General features: G+C 39.8%; 2 protein-coding genes across 2 annotated transcripts in view; both read left to right on the forward strand.

Moving 5' to 3' along the window:
* Positions 1 to 19,090, forward strand: part of LOC109417220 (NADPH--cytochrome P450 reductase) — a 350,731-nt gene that overhangs the window by 114,575 nt on the left and 217,066 nt on the right. The window lies entirely within an intron of this gene.
* The window catches only part of LOC115256571 (nose resistant to fluoxetine protein 6), a 73,921-nt gene continuing 61,432 nt past the window's right edge, over positions 6,602 to 19,090 (forward strand). The window contains exon 1 of the mRNA XM_029855330.2: positions 6,602 to 7,589. Coding sequence (XP_029711190.1) covers positions 7,181 to 7,589 — 409 coding nt within the window. The 5' untranslated portion in view covers positions 6,602 to 7,180. The remainder of the gene's footprint in view (positions 7,590 to 19,090) is intronic.

The raw sequence follows: 19,090 nt of genomic DNA on the forward strand, positions 1-19,090 counted from the left end.
TTAAAACCACATATTTATTGACGAAGAATAGTTGTGCTCAGCTGAGACTCCGATAAGATCAACTAGAATATGCAATGTTCCGATAAAACTATCATAAAAACAAATAAAACCAAATAGAATTAAGATTGTTACTTGGGTGTGGATCTGTGGACCCTTCGCAGAGTGCGGAACTGGAGACTCACAGCCATGGACCGAGGCGAATGGAGATGACTTCTATGTACAGCAGAGGTCACTCAGGCCTTAGTTTGATCAGTAATTGCTTTAATCACGACTGTTGCAGTAATACTCTTGGGCGTATCAGTCTTCTCGTGAAAATAAAAAACTGCGGTTTGATTTCTTTCTCCAATGTTTCGATTCTTTTTGATTTTTACGAGAAGACTGATACGCCGAAAGGATCCCAAGAGTCTGATCAGTAAGGTAAGTAAGTACAGCATCATTACGAAGAAACTGGTCAACGTTTGAACCTCCGCCGTACAAGTAGACGTTGCCGTATCTGGAATCGACGATTCCTCAAAGCACTTGTGTTTAGTTTACTGCCTCTATTAAGCCCATGCTGCTTTCGTACACTAGCTCTGCCGAGTTCTTGATCCTCAAAAGGTCAACCGTATGCTTGCCAATCGTTCCGATTGATGTATCCTCGTGGAAGATTCCGTTTATTCACATCCCCGCCGAAATCGACAGGGTTGTCTGTGGAGAACAATGTACCACGAATTGCACACTGACTGAAAGATATCGCTCGGCGAAGGACAGCCTGTTTACGTCATCTCGCCACTGTAGACTGGAACCTAGAACAAGCCCTACATAAGTATCTGTGAAGAATTGTATGTCACTATCGTAGAGATATATCAGAACATGTAGGACTATTCGTTTCAGTGTGGCAATACAGAATTCAATTATATTGGGCTGTCAAATAGGACGACATCGACGTTATCGGACGTTATCGACCGAACTTGATTGTAAGGCTCCCAACGGGCGACTCGACAACTATCCCCTCTCGCGACTTGTCAGGTCGTTACGTCGTTACCTTGCCACGCACTCGCGATACGCCGCTTTCTCAGCCTTGAAAAACGACTTGTGCGACCAACCACCAAGGAGGCATTCTGTATCTTCAAGGAAGAAAACAAAGTCCTTGACCACATGGTGAAGCTCCTGGACCCAATAGACGACACCCTGCCGCTTTGCTACCTTCCGCACCATCCGGCGTTCAAAGAATCCAGCTACTAGAACTAATACGAAGGTCCGAGTCGTCTTTGATGCCCGTGTACGACGGCGTCTGGATTCTCCGTAAACGACCTACAGATAGTTGGACCCTGAGAGTTGGACCCGTCGTTCAGGATGATCTGATGTTGATCCACATATGTACGTTTCCGCAGTCACCAGATTACACTCGTAGCCGATGTTGAGAAAATGTACCGTCTACTCCCGTTGGTTTGACCTCATCTAATCTGAACACTTTTTAATTTGACCCCCTCTAATCTGAACATCGTTAAAACTGAAAATGGTTCAAATGTCATTCTGCTCATCGAACGGAGTGAAACGGAACGCAGAATCAAAACAAAACAACAAAAAAGGTTACCATCAGTGTGTTTTTGATGCCTACAGGGTTACTAGAAGTTCAAATTAAAAAATGAACCCCGTTGGTTTGCATGAGATGTCGAACCAACGAGGGTAGACGGTATGGGCAAATCCTAATCCAGCCCTGTTACAACGTCGATATCAACGCATCCTCTGGCGTTCCAATACAAGCCAATCAATAAGCCTCTGCCCGAATCTGGCGTTTTGCTCATTCCCACAGAAAATTTGAAAACTGCTCGCACAGTAAAAGTCAAATGTGACTTTTACTGTGCGCGCTGTTTCAAATTTGCTGTGGGAGTGGACAGGACAGGGCAAATCCTTACAAAGGCTCTTACGTATGAGATTCTAACTTTTACAGTTTAGCAGGAGATGTCCACCACGTTGTCAGCATGAGGTTTTGTGGAAAGTGCGATATCTTTCCCGATGTCTGTGGTGCGGCGGAAGGCGAAAAGAGAAACAGTATACCTAACCGAATATAAGCTATTTTACGAGACGCTCTACCGGTGGGCCGCTCATTGTTATTGTTTACATTTGATGTTTTTGTTTTCGCGAAAAGTAGCATAACATTTGGTGAGCGCCAATCAGATTTTAGCTGGCAGAGATGTTTCGGTTTCTAATGTGGCATGTATAAATCCTCCGAGCTGCATCAAGTCACTAGCAGATGAAAAAACATCCCCGCGGTCTACGGGTATTGATTATAGCGGACGGATTGACGCATTTTTGCAGCTAAATAAACCCCGTTTGTTGGATGGGCCTGTATCACATGTTATGCTACCGAAAATGTAAATAAATGGGCCCAGCGGTTGGACTTCAAAACTGGTAAACATTCAAAAAACAGCTGATTTGAAACGTCTCATAAAATGCCTTATTATGTACCTTTGTTTTGTATCCCATTCCCAAAGTAGTTCTCGCAATTATAACAAGTGAAATGTGTTTGCTCGTCCACCGTTTACGCGGAATCCAAAAAGTCCCCGGTCGAACTGGTTCTTGTGCCGTCGAAGTGTTGTCTACTTTGAAACCTGTCCGGAAAGACCGATCTCTGCGTCCTACAGGTTATAAGTCCAGGTTTGGTGGTGAAAATCGAATGAAAAGAACATTGCGTGACAAGAATTTCCTGGCTCAAAAGCAGTGTTGGTAAAAACTCAAATTCTCAAATCTCATGATCGAGTTGTTTCACGCGCGATTCTTGACTCGCCAAACTCACTGCTGCATGAGTTGACTCGTGATTTCACTCATTGCTTTATTTCTCTGTGTTCTTTTTTATTTACATCGCAGCTTTTAGGATTATATAATAGAACAAAAGGCAATCTAGCGTACAATAACATTGAATGCCGTTCAAATTGATTTGGATTCGTTTTACAAGCGAACGAGATTTCGGCGCTTGACTCGTGAGAGCGAGATTTTGCATGAAAATCGCGCGCGTGAGAAAATGATCCAGAATCGCGTGCGAGTTTGCTCACGCAGGAGCGGTTCATGAGTGTGCTTTGAGTGTGATTTTACCAACACTGCTCAAAAGTGGTTCGAACGAAGCCATTTTGATTTTCGGTTTGTTTGTGTGTTAGTGCGGCAGTGTGCATCAGAGTGTGAAACCTCAGCCGATCACGGACGCGTGGAGGAAAGACGATTCGAAGTGTCACGCAATCATAGCGCTATTATGTGGAAGACAGCCAACTGAATTTGGTGAAAGATTGTAAATCTGTGAAGGAAGTGTGGGATTGCTTGAAATAATACCATGAAAAAATGACTATAACGTCGCGTGTGTCCTTGCTCAAAAAGATTTTTAGCTTGAATTTGGTCGATGGTGAAGATTTGAAAGCTCTTTATTTGTCTCGCGTGAGTGGGTCAAGCGCTCGACGAATCGTTGCAGATCGCAATGATTTTGCGCAACCTGCCGGATTCATACGGCGGTCTGGTTACGGCACTTGAAAGCCGGCCTGAGGAAAATCTGACGATGAAGCTCGTTAAGCAAAACTTGCTGGACGAATATCAGAGGCAAGTGGAGTGAAATCAGGAATCGAACGATAGGGCCACGAAGCTACAGCAGATGGAGCAGAAGGAGCGGCTGTGTTTTCACTGCCTGAAGCCCGGTCACTTTCGAGAGGATTGCTGGCAGTGGCTGCAAATGCAGCAGAAGAAAAGTGATGGGGAATCAGTGAGCGGAATACAACGTGCCCACACATCACTTGTTCATCGATTTCAAATTGGCGTATGATACAATCGATCGAGAACAGCTATGGCCGATTATGCACGAATACGGATTCCCGGATAAACTGATACGGTTGATCAAGGCGACGATGGATCGAGTGATGTGCGTAGTTCGAGTATCAGCGACACTCCCGAGTCCCTTCGAATCTCGCAGAGGGTTACGGCAAGGTGATGGTCTTTCGTGCTTGCTGTTCAACATTGCGTTAGATGGTGTAATAAGAAGAGCGGAGATAAACACGAGCGGGACGATTTTCACGAAGTCCGTTCAGCTGCTTGGTTTCGCTGATGATATTGATATTATTTCTCGTAAATTTGAGACGATGGCGGAAACGTACTTCCGACTAAAGAGTGAAGCCAGGCGAATCGGATTAGTCATTAATGTGTCGAAGACAAAGTACATGATGGCAAAGGGCTCCAGGGAGGAATCACCGTGCCCGCCACCCCGAATTTATATCGACGGTGATGGAATCGAGGCGGTTGAAGAATTCGTGTACTTGGGCTCACTGGTGACCGCCGACAACGACACCAGCAGAGAAATTCAGAGACGCATTGTGGCAGGAAATCGAGCTTATTTTGGACTCCGCAGAACTCAACGATCGAACAAAGTTCGCCGTAACACGAAGTTACCCAAGTAACCAGTAAGCATTTAAAACAGCATTCCTGCAGCATTATAGTTGCCTTTATGACAAGGCATTTAATGCTAATTTGCCGTATATACGCCTATAGTGCTATCCAACAGCAGGTTTTGGCAAAATAACGGGCTGTCTGAGTGCAACACCTTCAGGAACGTCCTATCAAAATGTCAAAGAAGCGTAACGCCTCGTCGCGAAACAAAACAAAAATAGATTGACGCCTGCTTCTCGCTCTCTCGGCGATCTCGCTTCCTCCACACTCCAGCTGATTTGGGTGGTACTTTTTTGCTTGTTTTGGTGTAATCGGGGTTTGAACTTACGATTCGGTGATTATTCAATCATGTTTTCTGTTCAGGCTGCTGCTCCACGCTCCAGGATACGCTACGGTTGGTCCGATGATGTGCGCTAATTTTATTGCCAATATAAAGAGTGGTCGGAAAACAGATTCAGTTCCGACACCCAAAACATGTTTTCAAAAAAACATTTCAGTCCCGACACATTTTTCCTCTTCCATCAATAACATATGATTCTGTCTTTCGATAATCTTAATCTTATGATCCGCCGAAGATACACTTATTAGGTACACCTTTTTCGACAACATTAGGTGTTGCAATGTTCCCAATTCAAACCAGCTGAAGCAATGTTTACTTCGGAGCTTTTGGATGAATAAGGGAAAACGGATAAGTAACTCAGATGTTCAAATTTGTCAACAGAGGCATAGATTCTGTAAGAGAGAGGCAGCATCAGCTATCAAATGCATAACATATCTCCCATACTCTTTGCTCTTAGCATTTGTAGAGCACCTGTAAAGCATTCTGATTGCTTCCTCGCGAAAACACCTCAAGCAGTTGGAATGCTAATTAACAGCTGTAAGCTTTTGAATAGCACAGCTTATGCTGATTCAAGGCAGCTATGCATTTGAACTGCTTATGTAGGGCAGCAAGCAATTCAAATGCTTAATACGGTCTGCTGTACGGCTTATTCAAATGCTTAGTGGTTACCTGGGTAACTATTTACAAAACGCTGATTAGACCGGTCGTCCTCTATGGGCACGAAACATGGACCCTACGTGCAGAGGACCAACGCGCCCTTGGAGTTTTCGAACGGAAGGTGTTGCGTACCATCTACGGCGGAGTGCAGATGGAAGACGGGACTTGAAGAAGGCGAATGAACCACGAGCTGCTTCAGCTGCTGGGAGAACCACCCATCGTCCATACCGCGAAAATCGGGAGGCTACGGTGGGCGGGTCACGTCATCAGGATGTCGGATAGCAACACGACTAAAATGGTTCTCGAGAGTCATCCGACCGGTACAAGAAGACGTGGAGCGCAGTGAGCTAGGTGGGTCGACCAAGTGGAGGACGATCTGCGGACCCTACGCAGAGTGCGGAACTGGAGACAAACAGCCATGTATCGAGTGGAATGGATACGGCTACTATGTACAGCAGAGGCCACCCCGGCCTTAGCCTGATCGGTAAGTAAGATAAGTAAGTGCGTGTTAGACAAACGTCAAATCGCAATCCATCATGGCCGACAGTGTCTCGCGCGGTTCTACCAACAGGTGGCAGTGTGCTCAAGAAAAAGACACCGGGTTTATTGATGCATTTACTTTAAGAGTTACGTCTGTTTGTCTGTGGCCAAACCCTAGCGTGTGACCTTTCAAACTTCATGAATTTTCAGCGACCTGAAATTTACCAATACTTTCGAGACCTTTCCTTGTCAGGTCTGTGAACCTCGTATCGCTATTAATAAATATCGAGTGAACTCAAATGAAATTTACAGTCTGAAGGCGACGTTGAAATGTAAAACCAGTAAAATACCGAGGAAAGTTAGGTAGACATGCATCGAAAACAATGTGAGACAGATTTGCTAAGAACGATTTATTAGAGCATCAGATTAGCCATCTCTGCTTATGGGGCCTAAAACTTCCAATCTAAGTAACTATTTTCGTCGAGTTGCTAAACTACATTGTTGTTTCTCGAACGAACGAACCGATTCTAATCTGCAGTCCACTGCTGAACACCGGTACGTTCCTACATCGCCCACTCTCATGCGCATGCCACACATCATCTCTTGTGCAAAATGATCACGTTTTCGCGCGCAATCTATCGATATCATCTGCGCGCGCAGCTGGAATCATATGTTGTTCTTGTTATGCCGATCAGGTCAGCCGGTAGCGCTCTAGCGAACAGTTCATCAACAATAACCGCACCAGCGCGCGGCGCAGTAGGCTATGAACTGAGTTCCTGCCCACCGCTGCTGCTGCCGAACAACGACTAAGATGATTGCTTGAACCTTAATCACAAATTACTTAGAGCGCGCCGGTTGGATATGATATGGAACACCACCAGATCGCGAGCGATCGCGGCGCGGCGCGCCTTGTAACTTTTCTAGATCCCCTTCAATGTCGCGGCGCTGCCAGCCTGGTGGTGTGCGAGATTGTCGCGCGCAAATTGACCGCAGCTTGCGGGATCGATCTCTGTCAGCGCGGCAGTACAGTCTCAGCCCGATCGCGACCCGGACCGCACGCTCGAAACCGGACATCTCCCAACATTGATCATCGATATCGATCGCTAGCCGCGCGCGATCATCCCGTGCGAATGCCCTTTGGAAGATTCTTGTTTTTGCGGAAGATATGATGACGGCGATAAGCAAATAGAAGATAGAGCCGGTGAGTGACGATCAATATTGGTTGTTTTCCGTGAGAAATCAATTCTCCTGAAAGTGCATTTGCAGTAGTAAGTGATCATCAACAACGCAAAGTGAGCTATGAAACTGAAAGTGCGGTGCTGGTGGCCGACGATCCTGGGGGTGATCGCGGTAGGCTTGGTAACCACGACCACGACGGTGACTGCCGATCGCAGTGAGCTTTATGATGGTGACTATGATCAGAAGACTGGCGGCGGTCAGTTGCATGTGCCAGGCGAGCGGAAGAAGATCCTGACGGTAGTGGGATCGAAGGATCAGGGACTGTCCGTGGGACGGGCGATGAGATTTGAGGTGAAACGAGTGCCAAGTGTTGTGGAGGAAGGTGAAAATGGCATATTTGGGGGGATGGATCGCGAGTTTTTGAAAGTGCTGCTGCAAGTGATGAGTGATGTGAAGGGGGTGGACTGCATGCGTGATTTGAATGCTACGCTGGAGGCGATCGAGCGGAGAGAAGCTTGGGCTGTGGCAAGTAAGTGTCGTTGGTTGTTAATCAATAAAATGATAACGTAGATTTTGATCTGAAATCAATGATAAAGTATAAAATAAATTTTGCTTATACAGTTGACTCTCTACATCTCGATATTGAAGGGACCATCGAGATAGGGAGAGATCGAACTCAAGAACCAATTTGTAATGCACACTAGATTGAAAAATCGTCCGTAACTAGGAATAGTAGTTTACGCAACAAGGTGCAGAATGACGATTTTTACAGCACGAGTCGTACATTTAACCAACGAGGCTTGCCGAGTCGGATAATTACGAAGAGCGCTGTAAAAATCGAGTTCTGCACCGTACAACATTTTTTTGCAATTTCATAAATTACCACTTGAGGATAGTTTTCAACAAAAAATGTTCATCAAACTGCACACTGATGTTCATAGTCATGTTTAAGAAAATCTGATCATAGCAGGTTCTGTGCAGTTGTCACAATTTTTCAATCCTGCTTCCAGAAACCATCAAGAATTTGATCAAAACTGAAAACAGTGCTGTAATGGTTCATTACGCAACGCAAATCAGTGCTGTAATGAACCATTACAGCACTGCTGATTTGGTGTGGGAAAGTAAGCCTTTTCCTGGCAGATTTGCGTGAGGTAAAATAGCCTATTACGATGAGAAATTGCAAAAAAACTGTTAACAAACAGATGTCACTTCGCCTCCCCAGAATGTTTTGCATCTAAGAAACGAGATCTAGCAACCTGTAAAAAAGGGTGCATCGACATTTGGAGGGAAAATCTAGAACAAAAACGAACGAGATCGCATCGAGATAGAGAGATATCGGAATAAGGAGATATCAACATGTAGAAAGGTAAAATGTATGCAGATTGAAGGGATCGCCCAAACCATCGAGATAAGCAGAGATATCGAGATAATTATAATTTTATAATTTATGGGTAATTAGGTAAACCGCCAATTATTGCACACCCTAAAAATTCGCCAATTGTTGCACACTCCATACTTTTCTTAGCTAGAAACTAAAATACCGGCTAAACTACGTGAAAAAAAATATTTGGAAGTTAAGGCAGAAATTTTAACTTAATTTCTAATGGAATGCATAAAAAAATCTAACGGAATCAAGAACTTTGAAATAATAGGGTCCCAAAATTAATGACAAAATTCCGCCGTTTTTTAATAAAACGATCAAGTATGGTATTCTTACTGAAACAGTACTTTTCCCAAACTCCAAAAATGACAGAATAATGAAAAGTCTTGAAACAGGTAAAATAGTAAACAATTCTAGTTTGACATTTAAAGTCGACCTTGACGGGATGGTATTCGACATTTTTTACACTGGAGATTCAAAAAGGTTACTAGCAGCTGACTTACTCAAATTATGAGTTTGAAGCTAGAATCGGAACACAATTTCAAAAAATATACATATTTTTAACTACAATCAATAAACCATCAAAAAATGGACAACCATCGCGATTCATCGTTTGTGTTTTAAATCAAAAATCTAGATAGGGCTTTTCCAAGTAATATTTTTAGTTAAATAAACTAAAAGAGATTCATGGAACCATCATAGAACCAAAATAAGAGACATACGGTTTTATGGCGTTTCGCAAAACCTCTATAAAACTAGTTTAGTCCTCAAAATCTAACTTGGGTAGGGATCCTATTGTTTCACGTATTTTGTTCACAATCAATGGAAACTGTTCTGCTGCATAAATGTTTCCAAAAGGGGGTTTTCAGAGGTCTGATACAAAAAAGTGTGATATGGGGTGATGGGAGTTAAAAATGGACAATAATTGCGTAACATAAAAACATTTATTGATGAAATTTCTAAAGATTTTTCACAAGAAATGGTGTAAAATGCACAGAAAAAAATATTCATGTAAAATTCAGCGAAAAATCATGCACATAAAGGGAATGCTAGAGTTAGTGCATATTTACATGAGATATCATGTAAAATTTCGTTACGTTCGTGTAAATTTCCGCTAATAGTCGCGTAACTGGTTGGTGTCCATGATGGTTTACGCTATAGTTGGCGGAAATTTACACGATGGTAATGTAATTTTACATTATATCTCATGTAAAAGTGCACTAACTCTAGCATTCCCTTTATGTGCAGGATTTCTCGCTGAATTTTAATTACATATTTTTTTCTGTCTGGTAACACCTGGTTTCGGCAAGAGAAAATTCTTGCATAATTCTTTGAAAAACTTATGATGTAAATCCATTTACTTAAAGTCCCAGGAGAAATGTAACGAGAACCATTACCCCGAAAAACCAATATGACACTAGAAAGAATAGCCGATGCCTTCTTTATACGCAAAATATCTGACTTGAAATCTTCGTAAAAATATTTGCACATTTTCTTAGTGATGACCACTATGCGGTGATTAAAATATGTCGTGCATAATTTTTCGGGAACGTTGGTTCTCCGCCTCTTCCTGTCAAACTTTTCATAGATGATAATCCTTTGTAGAAGTAGCATCTCTACAAACAACGTTCTCATATAAAAAAAAGAGTAATTTTCTTATTGAGCGTTCGATTTTTAAGCGACAGCGCCTGAAAGAGTAAGCACTAAACTAATTCTTACAGGCACTTGGGAGTATGGGATGTTTTTTAAAGGGTGTCCACGATGAAATTGGCACGCAGAAAATATTGTATAACTTTTGATTGCGTTCGCCAAAATAGCTATTTTTTTGGTTATGTGCAGCTAATACCATAAAATTTTCTTTAAAAGCGATTGAGTATTGGTGGAGATATCGCACGCTATGTCTGAACCAGCAGATTATAAAAATTGAATGTACATCGGGTTTCTTTCCATAAAACATCAGTATTCAAGCTATATTTTCATTAGCAGAAGGTTTTAAAATATTCTATCGGTGAAAATTTTTCCATACATTTTTTATGGGAGAGAAATTGACCGAAAATGAGGATTTCAAGGAAATTTGTATAAAAAACGGTCAAAAAGATGGAAAAATCAAAATTTCCTCGATAGAATATTTTGAAACCTTCTGCAAATGAAAATATAGCTTGAATACTGATGTTTTATGGAAAGAAACCCGATGTACATGCAATTTTTATAATCTGCTCGTTCAGACATAGCGTGTATCGTTGAAATAAGGGAATTGCCACTTGAGAATCTTGTGCAAACAAACATTTTAGAAAATATCACTTTTTTGCCGTTTCAACTCTGGCGCCAAAAATACTGAACCGATTTCAATGAAAATTTTTATGTACGTAAAGTATATATATAGAAGTAATTTGTCCAAATTTCATTCAATTTGATTATCCCGTTAAAAAGTTATAGCCATATATGTCGCACTATGTCACAATAAGCAGATGTGTTTTTTGGTATAGTGAAATTCAAACTGCTCTTTTTTTTTTGAAAGTACTCAATAAAAATGACTGAAATTTTCACTACAAAAAAGTTTAACACAACAATTTTACACTGTCGAAGTTTTATAAAAATCGGGACAGTGTTACCAGGTTTACAATCAAAATAGTGCACGCGGAACTAAAAATGGTCAAAAAGTACCTAAAATTTACCTTGAAGCGATTTGAGCTTTGGATATTTACTAGAAAAAATACTGAACCGATTTCGATCAAATATTTACCACTCAATTGGGGTTTTAAATTTTGAAAAATGTATTGATTTTTTGATTTTATACGAAAGAGCACCTTTTTCTGAACCACAATGATTTTTTTCAGATTTTTAGAACTTCATTTTGGTACATAAAATCGATTTCGAAGAGATTTTTCGAAATCACCTTTTGACAGCTGGCCAACTGCTTGACAGCTCCATCCAGTACAAAATGCGACGAGGGGTGATTCGACAAATCGCTCCCATACAAACTTCAAACTGATTTTTAAATAGGTTCCCGGGCACCAAAATTCATGAAAATTTGGATTTCGGCTCAGTTTTGCATGCAGATTCTGAATATAAAATTATCTCAACACCGCTAAAGAAGCCAATTGATACTTTGTTAAGAATATCAAGTGAAATTTTCAAACGGTTTGATGAGGTAACAAAAAAGTTATAGGCCTAAGCATTTTTTTGAAATGGGTGCCCAAATTTTCTAAAATCTCACTTTATGATATCGACAATATCTGCACCAATACTCAACCGATTTTAATGAAAAAATATGGTTTTAGCTACACATAATATACTATTCATGGTCAAAAAATTTGCTATTTTGCCGAACGCCAATTTCATCGTGGACACCCTTTTAATCCGAATATTTGTGGAGAAATTTCAGAAGAAATGTCTGGTGGAATTTCAAAATGGATTTCTAGAGAAATTTCCTGATGAACTCCTGAAAGAGTTAACGTAGAAATCTCTGGTCGAATTCTTGAAGAAATCTAGGGAGTAACTCTTGAAAGAATATCTGGATGAATCCAAAAGAAATTGTTGAAGAAATGAAAGCAAGATTCACTGATGATATTCATGGAGAAGTACCTGAAGGAATCTCTGGAGAAACAAATGTAGAAAAATGTTCTAACACATTTTTAAAGGAATTTATGTAGAAATTCCTAACAAGTATTGCTGGAGAAACCTTTTGAATTCCGAACTTCTGATTTTCTGGAGAAATGGCTGAAGGAATTTCCGAAGAAATCGGTGGAAGAATTTCCCAAAGATTCTCCGGAGGTAATCCATGGAGAAATTCTAAGAAAATCATTGAAATGATTTCAAGAAGAATATTTGAAGAAATTCCTGGATAAATCTTAGAGGAATTTTAGTAGTATGGCAGAACTTGTGAAGCAATTCATGCAAGATTTTCATAGGAAGTTCTTAAAGAAATTTAAGAATGCATGCAGCAATTTTTTCCCCAAGTTATCATTGAAAGAACTGCTAAAGAAACCGTTGGGGGAATTTCTATCAGCTTCAGGAGATTTCATAAATAAGTTTTTCGTTAGCTTTCGAGAAAACATTTCTTTGTTGCGGATACATTCAAGAATAATATTCGCTGTAATGAATTTGCCTTTAGCAGGTTAGTGCGGTAGTTTATCTTGAACTATTAAATTGTAGTCTTTCGAGTGTACAAGTTCTGGCTTTTTGATCAAGTTGAGGCGCTTAGGAAACGTTCAAAAATTACGTCCAACATTTGGGGGAGGGGAGGGGGGGGGGTCTAGAAAGTGTGACAGTACGTGTATTGGGCATAGGAAAATTGCGTGACAGAGGGGGGAGGGGGGGTCTAGAAATCCCGAAAAACGATGGACGTAATATTTGAATCTTCCCTTACGCTTGTTGTTAACATCAGACGCCTCTCGTTTTGAGAACCTTTCCGCCGATTCTTCTGTCTTCAGTTGAAGATTTTTGAACTTTATCTAAACAATGACTGCAATTTTCTTCGTGAGGCCTCCTACCTGGCCAGTGACCCGGCTTCGTTTTTTCACTCACTCTCGTAAACAAACACGAGAAAGAGAAAGATGAAAGAGAGGGCACTTGCCTCCTCTATTATCTCGATCTTTCTTGTGTTTATCAAAGAGAATAAGCTAGAAAAAAGAAAAAGCTGCACACGCAGCTGCACCCATCCCAATGTTGAAAAAATCGAGGTTTGCAACGAGTTGCATACAAAACCACAGACAAACAGACGCAACACTCTTCAAAACGGCTTGGCACATGCATTTAACGATCAATTCAAATTTCATTTGATTTCCGCGATCTTTCCACCAGAGACGGTAGGTTTCGATTACTTTGACGTTGGCCAGTGTACACGTTGCTGAATGATGCAAACGAAAATTACAGGCGATTTGTGTAGTAGTGTGCGTGTTAGACAAACGTCAAATCAGAATTCATCATGGCCGACAGTGTCTCGCGCGGTTCTACCAACATGTGCCAGTTTGCTCTAAGAGTTACGGCTGTTTGTCTGTGACAAAACTTTATGCAATTCAGTATGATAATTTTTATTTTATACTACTCGTTTTAGTATCATAATGACCTACTTTCCGTACCGGTTCATTATGCAACTGAAATGAGTTGCATAATGAAAAATAGTTGAGTAATATTCATTATGCAACTCATTTCATCTGCATTATGCACATTATGCAACTCAAATGAGTTGAATAATGGAATAATTGTGCATACAATCTTGTATGTAATTCGTTGCAAAACTCGTTTTTTTCAGCACTCTTCGTATTTATCCAATTCGGCAAGCCTCGTTGTATAAATGTACGACTTGTGCTAAAAAACAACTTTTTGCAACTCGTTACATAAATAACTATTATGCGATGATTCTTTTCATTATACAAGTTGCATAATGAATCAGTGCGGAATAGTAGGTCTTTATGAAGCTAAAATGAGTATTATAAAGTAGAAATTATGAAACTGAATTACATAAACGTACTTTTTTGCATTACACATAATTTGAATAAAATAGTCAAACCTCATGCATCTATCTGCGTTATCTGTGTAGCTGCCAATATACAATAACACTACGAACCCCCTTTGAAACAGACAAACAGACGTAATACATAAGTTGTGCGTATTGACTGTCAAACGATAAACTGCAACGATCGATGCGCCACCATCTTTCGAATAGTGGAGGGTGTAGGTACCTTTTTCGCGGTGTTGTTAACGTTGAAGCAACACCGCGAAAAAGGTACCTGTGCTCTCCAACATTCGAAAAATGGTGGCGCGTCGTTCGTTCTACGCTAGCGATTGTGCGGTGGGATAATAGAAATACACTAGAACTCCAATGGCGCTGTTGTCACTTTTCCTATTTAATTAAATTGATAACTCTAATTATAATTAATCATAGTTTTTAAGTATTCATCTTGTAAAGGATATTTTGTTTTGGTAAACAAAATTTATTTGACACTTCTAGTACCGCTAATGACGCTGTAAGGGCGTGGCAAACTAGATGTTAGTCACACGAACAGCCCCGACATTGGACTTCTGTGGCTAGTTATTCTACTGGTGGGATGATGACGTTTGGAGGCGAATTACAGCTGGAGAGAATTCAGCAGTAAAACAAGAGCGATGCTAGGCTTCCGATGCATGACCAATTATTAATGCCTCTGTTTTGTTTTCTATTAAAATCAAGTTTCGAAGAACACAAAACAAAATCTGATCCAAATTCGATACTTTATTGTTATTCAAGAGCAATTGAGTAATACGACATGCACTCACTACACTAAGAATACAGGTAATGTCGCAATAGATCTACTAATTGGTCTCAGTGATAGACCCGAATATTATTTTATGCAATTCAGTATCATAATTTACATTTTATATAACTCATTTTGGTATCATAATGGCCAATTTTTCCGAACTGGCTCATTATGCTACTGAAATGAGTTGCATAATGAAAAATAGTTGTATAATGTTCATAATGCAACTCAAATGAGTTGCATTATGAACATTATGCAACTCAAATGGGTTGCATTATGAAAAAAATCATTGCATAAAATTTTGTATGGAACTCGTTGCAAAACTCGATTTTTTCAGCACTCTTCGTATTTATCCAACTCGGCAAGCCTCGTTGGATAAATGTACGACTCGTGCTGAAAAAATCAACTTTTTGCAACTCGTTACATAAATAACTATTAAAAAGTCCGCGTTAAAGTGTAGCCAAGGGTATGGCGAAAAACATTGCCATAGACCGCAATGTGATCCAACACTGGTGAACAAGTTATATCTACGCTTGATAATAGGGTTGCAATAATTAAGTAGACTGCGAACTTGTGGCTTTTTACGGCATCATCAGCATCGGCAGCCATGTTGGATATGTGGCTGGAAACTTCAAAGTGATAATTCTCTGCCACCAAAGCGAATATTTGTATGAAAAAGTATCATCCTATATGCTCACTCGCAGTGATTGCGATGATACTTATTCTGCTGCGTTGCTGCAGAATTGAAAGTTTTTAATCACTTTAAAAACGCGAGGCAAACAATCATTGAAAAGCAAACAGTCAATGATTCGTTTGAAAACTTAGTGATGCATCATGACAGCTTATCTTTTCAACGGTTTTTTGCCTATTGTCATTATATCACAGAGAACAGACGTCAAGCTCATGAAGCGCAGTTGTGTAAAGAATTGCAACGGTTGTTTTGAAATAACTGGCAATGTGGCCATTACGCGGCGCTGTCACATTTCGAATAGCGGTACAAATTCGCCGATGTTTTATCCTTTGGCGCTAGTGTCGCCAAGTGTGCACCTTAACATAGTTTCACCGAGAGAATGTGTGAATTTACTAGGGAAATAATAATTGTATTGTGGTTCAACTCATTTCTTATTGAAAGTGGTGAAACTAACTTTTAATGGTTTGCTCAAATTTTGCTGCTGAATTAGTGAAATAATCGTACACATCTTGTTATTTGAGCAAATACATCTCAATCTCTGAGTAGGAATATTTAAAGCTGCGCTAATGAAATATTTCTTAAATAAGCGCCATCATGGTGTCGGAAGGAGTTTTTAGGTGGGAAAGTCACCGTCGATGTAGCTGCTGCGCTTGATTTTTCTTTACACAAGATTTTCAAGCAATGTTGTTCGAGCATGTTCGTCTGTTCTCTGTGATTATATGTCCGTAGTCTAAGTCAATGCCTACTTCAATTTAGATTTATTCACCAAAGCCTATAGGACACTGCACTGTTTTGATTTTGAATGGGATTTTGACGTTTCTTGGCCTTGTTGTTTACAAAACTTCTGTAAGAGTGAAAGAGAAGGAGAGAACTTCATGCAGTGCCCTATGACAAGGGTCCTAAAATTATTTATTGAATAATACGATCAAGCATGGTATCACATACATTGTCTGTGATGGTATGCTAATCGGCACTGTACTTTACTTGAACTCGAAAAACGAAGAAAATTTAAAATAAGTATAATAATTAATAGTTCTAGTTTGACATTTGAGGTCGACCTTGACGTGATGAAACTCGACATTTTCGCACTGGGGATTAAAAAATGTTCCTATCTGACATACACGGTGATATAAAATCACTAAAAGTATGTGTTATAAGCTAGGGGCGGCACAAAAGATTTAAAAATTAAAAATTGTATCTTTTAAACCACGGTCAATTAAACGTCAATAAATAAGTAAATATGCACTCTTGGATACATTATGAATCTTGATAAGGCTTGAGGAGCGTATTGTAGCCTAAAAGTAAGATTTTTTCATTTATGCTGTTTTAAAACAAGTGAAATGCCAAGTACCATCACACGGTTTGTGTATTATATCTTTTTTCGCAAGTATCGGATCGCTTTGCGGTCTTCGTCAAAATTTTGTTTTGCACATCCAAGGCTATATTTTGACATCATGGGTTACACACTTTGGGAGAAAAAATCCAGCCTCTTAATGTGCCATTAAACTGTTTGCTATGATGACATTGATGATGGCTAAACATGCCCAACCAATGACCAACACAACGTGAATCATGGCAACCTTGGATACATGTCGAACTACAATGATAGTGCTTCTAATGGACTCTTTATGAGACAAACGCGAAAGAGTAAGTTTTCTCCTACTATATCCAACACACATTTCAATCCTACTGCGAAATACGGGGACTCAACTAATCCCACCTAAATTTTGCACGGTTGTATTGAACGAAAAAGCTTTGTTTTGAACAATCAAGCATGTTGACAAGGTCTAATGTGCAGACACAATGTGCTCTGACTTAATAATTGTAGTATGTATTTATTACTCGTATTGCCCAATACAAAACTGTTTGATACAAAACCGAATTCGAAAAAAAACTTAATTAGAGTATTTGCCAATCGATGAAATCTGTCTTACCGGCCTTTATTTGCAGATATCGTTCACCTCAAGGAAGAATGAATTTAACCGGTTTGCTGATTTCGTCACAGAGAACAGACGTCCAAGTCCAGTTCCGAAACTGTGTAAGGAATTTAACGGCCATTTGAAATCGGCAACACAAGTGGCAATAGGGTGGCGCTGCAATCGGTTAATTTTCCATACAAATTTAATTCACCACTTGAAATGTTTCAATTCACCACTGACTGTGGCAATATGATGTTTGGTGGCGTTAGTGTTGTCATCGTGTATTGGTTTGCAACCTTACTCAAGTAAAGATTCAAATCCTTACACAACTTTTCGAATGAAGTTTGTTCTAGCCTGGATGTCTGTTCTCTGTGATTTCGTGTAACGTAATACTAATTAGCACTGTAAGACCAAGCCCACCCGTGGGCTTAATACTACACACGCAACAGCATGTCGTTAACGATTTCTAATTTCGTTATCAACCCATTTTCGCACCGGTCGTTCGTTTCCATGTGAGTAAAATAATGATCGGTCGCCTTTGCGCACCGGTGCACAGTGATGCGGCTCCATACAAAAGGTGGCGAAAAGTCTTAACATGAATTATATACCTTCATAGCTTATCATGCTTTGTTATTTATTAGAATTTGTTACCAAGAAGACATTTTGACATCCCATGAGTCACATTGGCCACTTTTAGGACTATTCCGGAATCCTGGTTCCCCCGGGGAAGAGGACAATCTTTGGATATTTTTAGAACCCATCTTGCGACACGCCATTTTTCGTGATTTTAAAAAATAGGTCCAGTAGAAATCATTTCCGGACTTTTGGGCGAGATTGGCCACTTTCAGGACCGTTCCGGAATCCTGGTTCCCTAGGGGAAGAGGACAATATTTTGATGTTTTTAAAACCCAGCTTGCGACACACCATTTTTCATGATTTTGCAAACACGTTCCATTAGAAGTCATTTCCGGAATTTTGGGCTAGATTGGCCAGTTTCAAGGCCATTCCGGAATCCTGGTTCCCTCGGGGAAGAGGACATTTTTTGGATGTTTTCAAACCCCATCTTGCGACACACCATTCTTCATGAATTTTAAAAATATGTACATTAGTAGTCATTTCAGCACCTTTTCTAGATGGCCATCTAGAAAACAAAACTACTCAAAAGTCAAACGAATGAACATGTGCAAGTATACAGAACCGTATTAGATTATTTTCTTAAATCGTGGCTTTATAAAACAATTGTTAATATTTGTGTTATATTGAGCAAAAACTAAGCTTGATTATAACAAATTATTGAAATATAAATCAGTTGCTGTGTTATAAATTAATTCCTCAAATTGCTCAATATGTCATTACATCAAAAAAAAATAAATTAGTTATTCATTTCGTTTAATCAGTAATTATTTTCAAACTTTTAATTTTTCTTTGTGACTTATCCTAATAAAAAAACCAGAAAAAATAAGAATAATATTCATTTGATATGGGTGAATCGATTGCTACAACGATGATAATTATAAAGAAGCTTGTTGAATATATGACACAAATTTTAATGACAAAAGGTTGAAGGACAAAAGGTCGAATGGATGAAAGGTTAAATGGAAAAAGGATAGAAAAGGCAAAAAATACTACATTGCAATTCAAAACAGCAACCATATTACTTGAAAGGTAGCCTATGGATTAAAGCAAGCAAATTTGATTGAAATATTGCCATTTTAAATTCCAACCATTACTATGACAAAGAATGTCGTAGAACAGGCTATGAATAAAAGAAGGATAAATCTGTGGCTGATATATCAACAA

This window comes from Aedes albopictus, chromosome 1, assembly GCF_035046485.1.
Source record: "Aedes albopictus strain Foshan chromosome 1, AalbF5, whole genome shotgun sequence".
Lineage (NCBI taxonomy): Eukaryota > Metazoa > Arthropoda > Insecta > Diptera > Culicidae > Aedes > Aedes albopictus.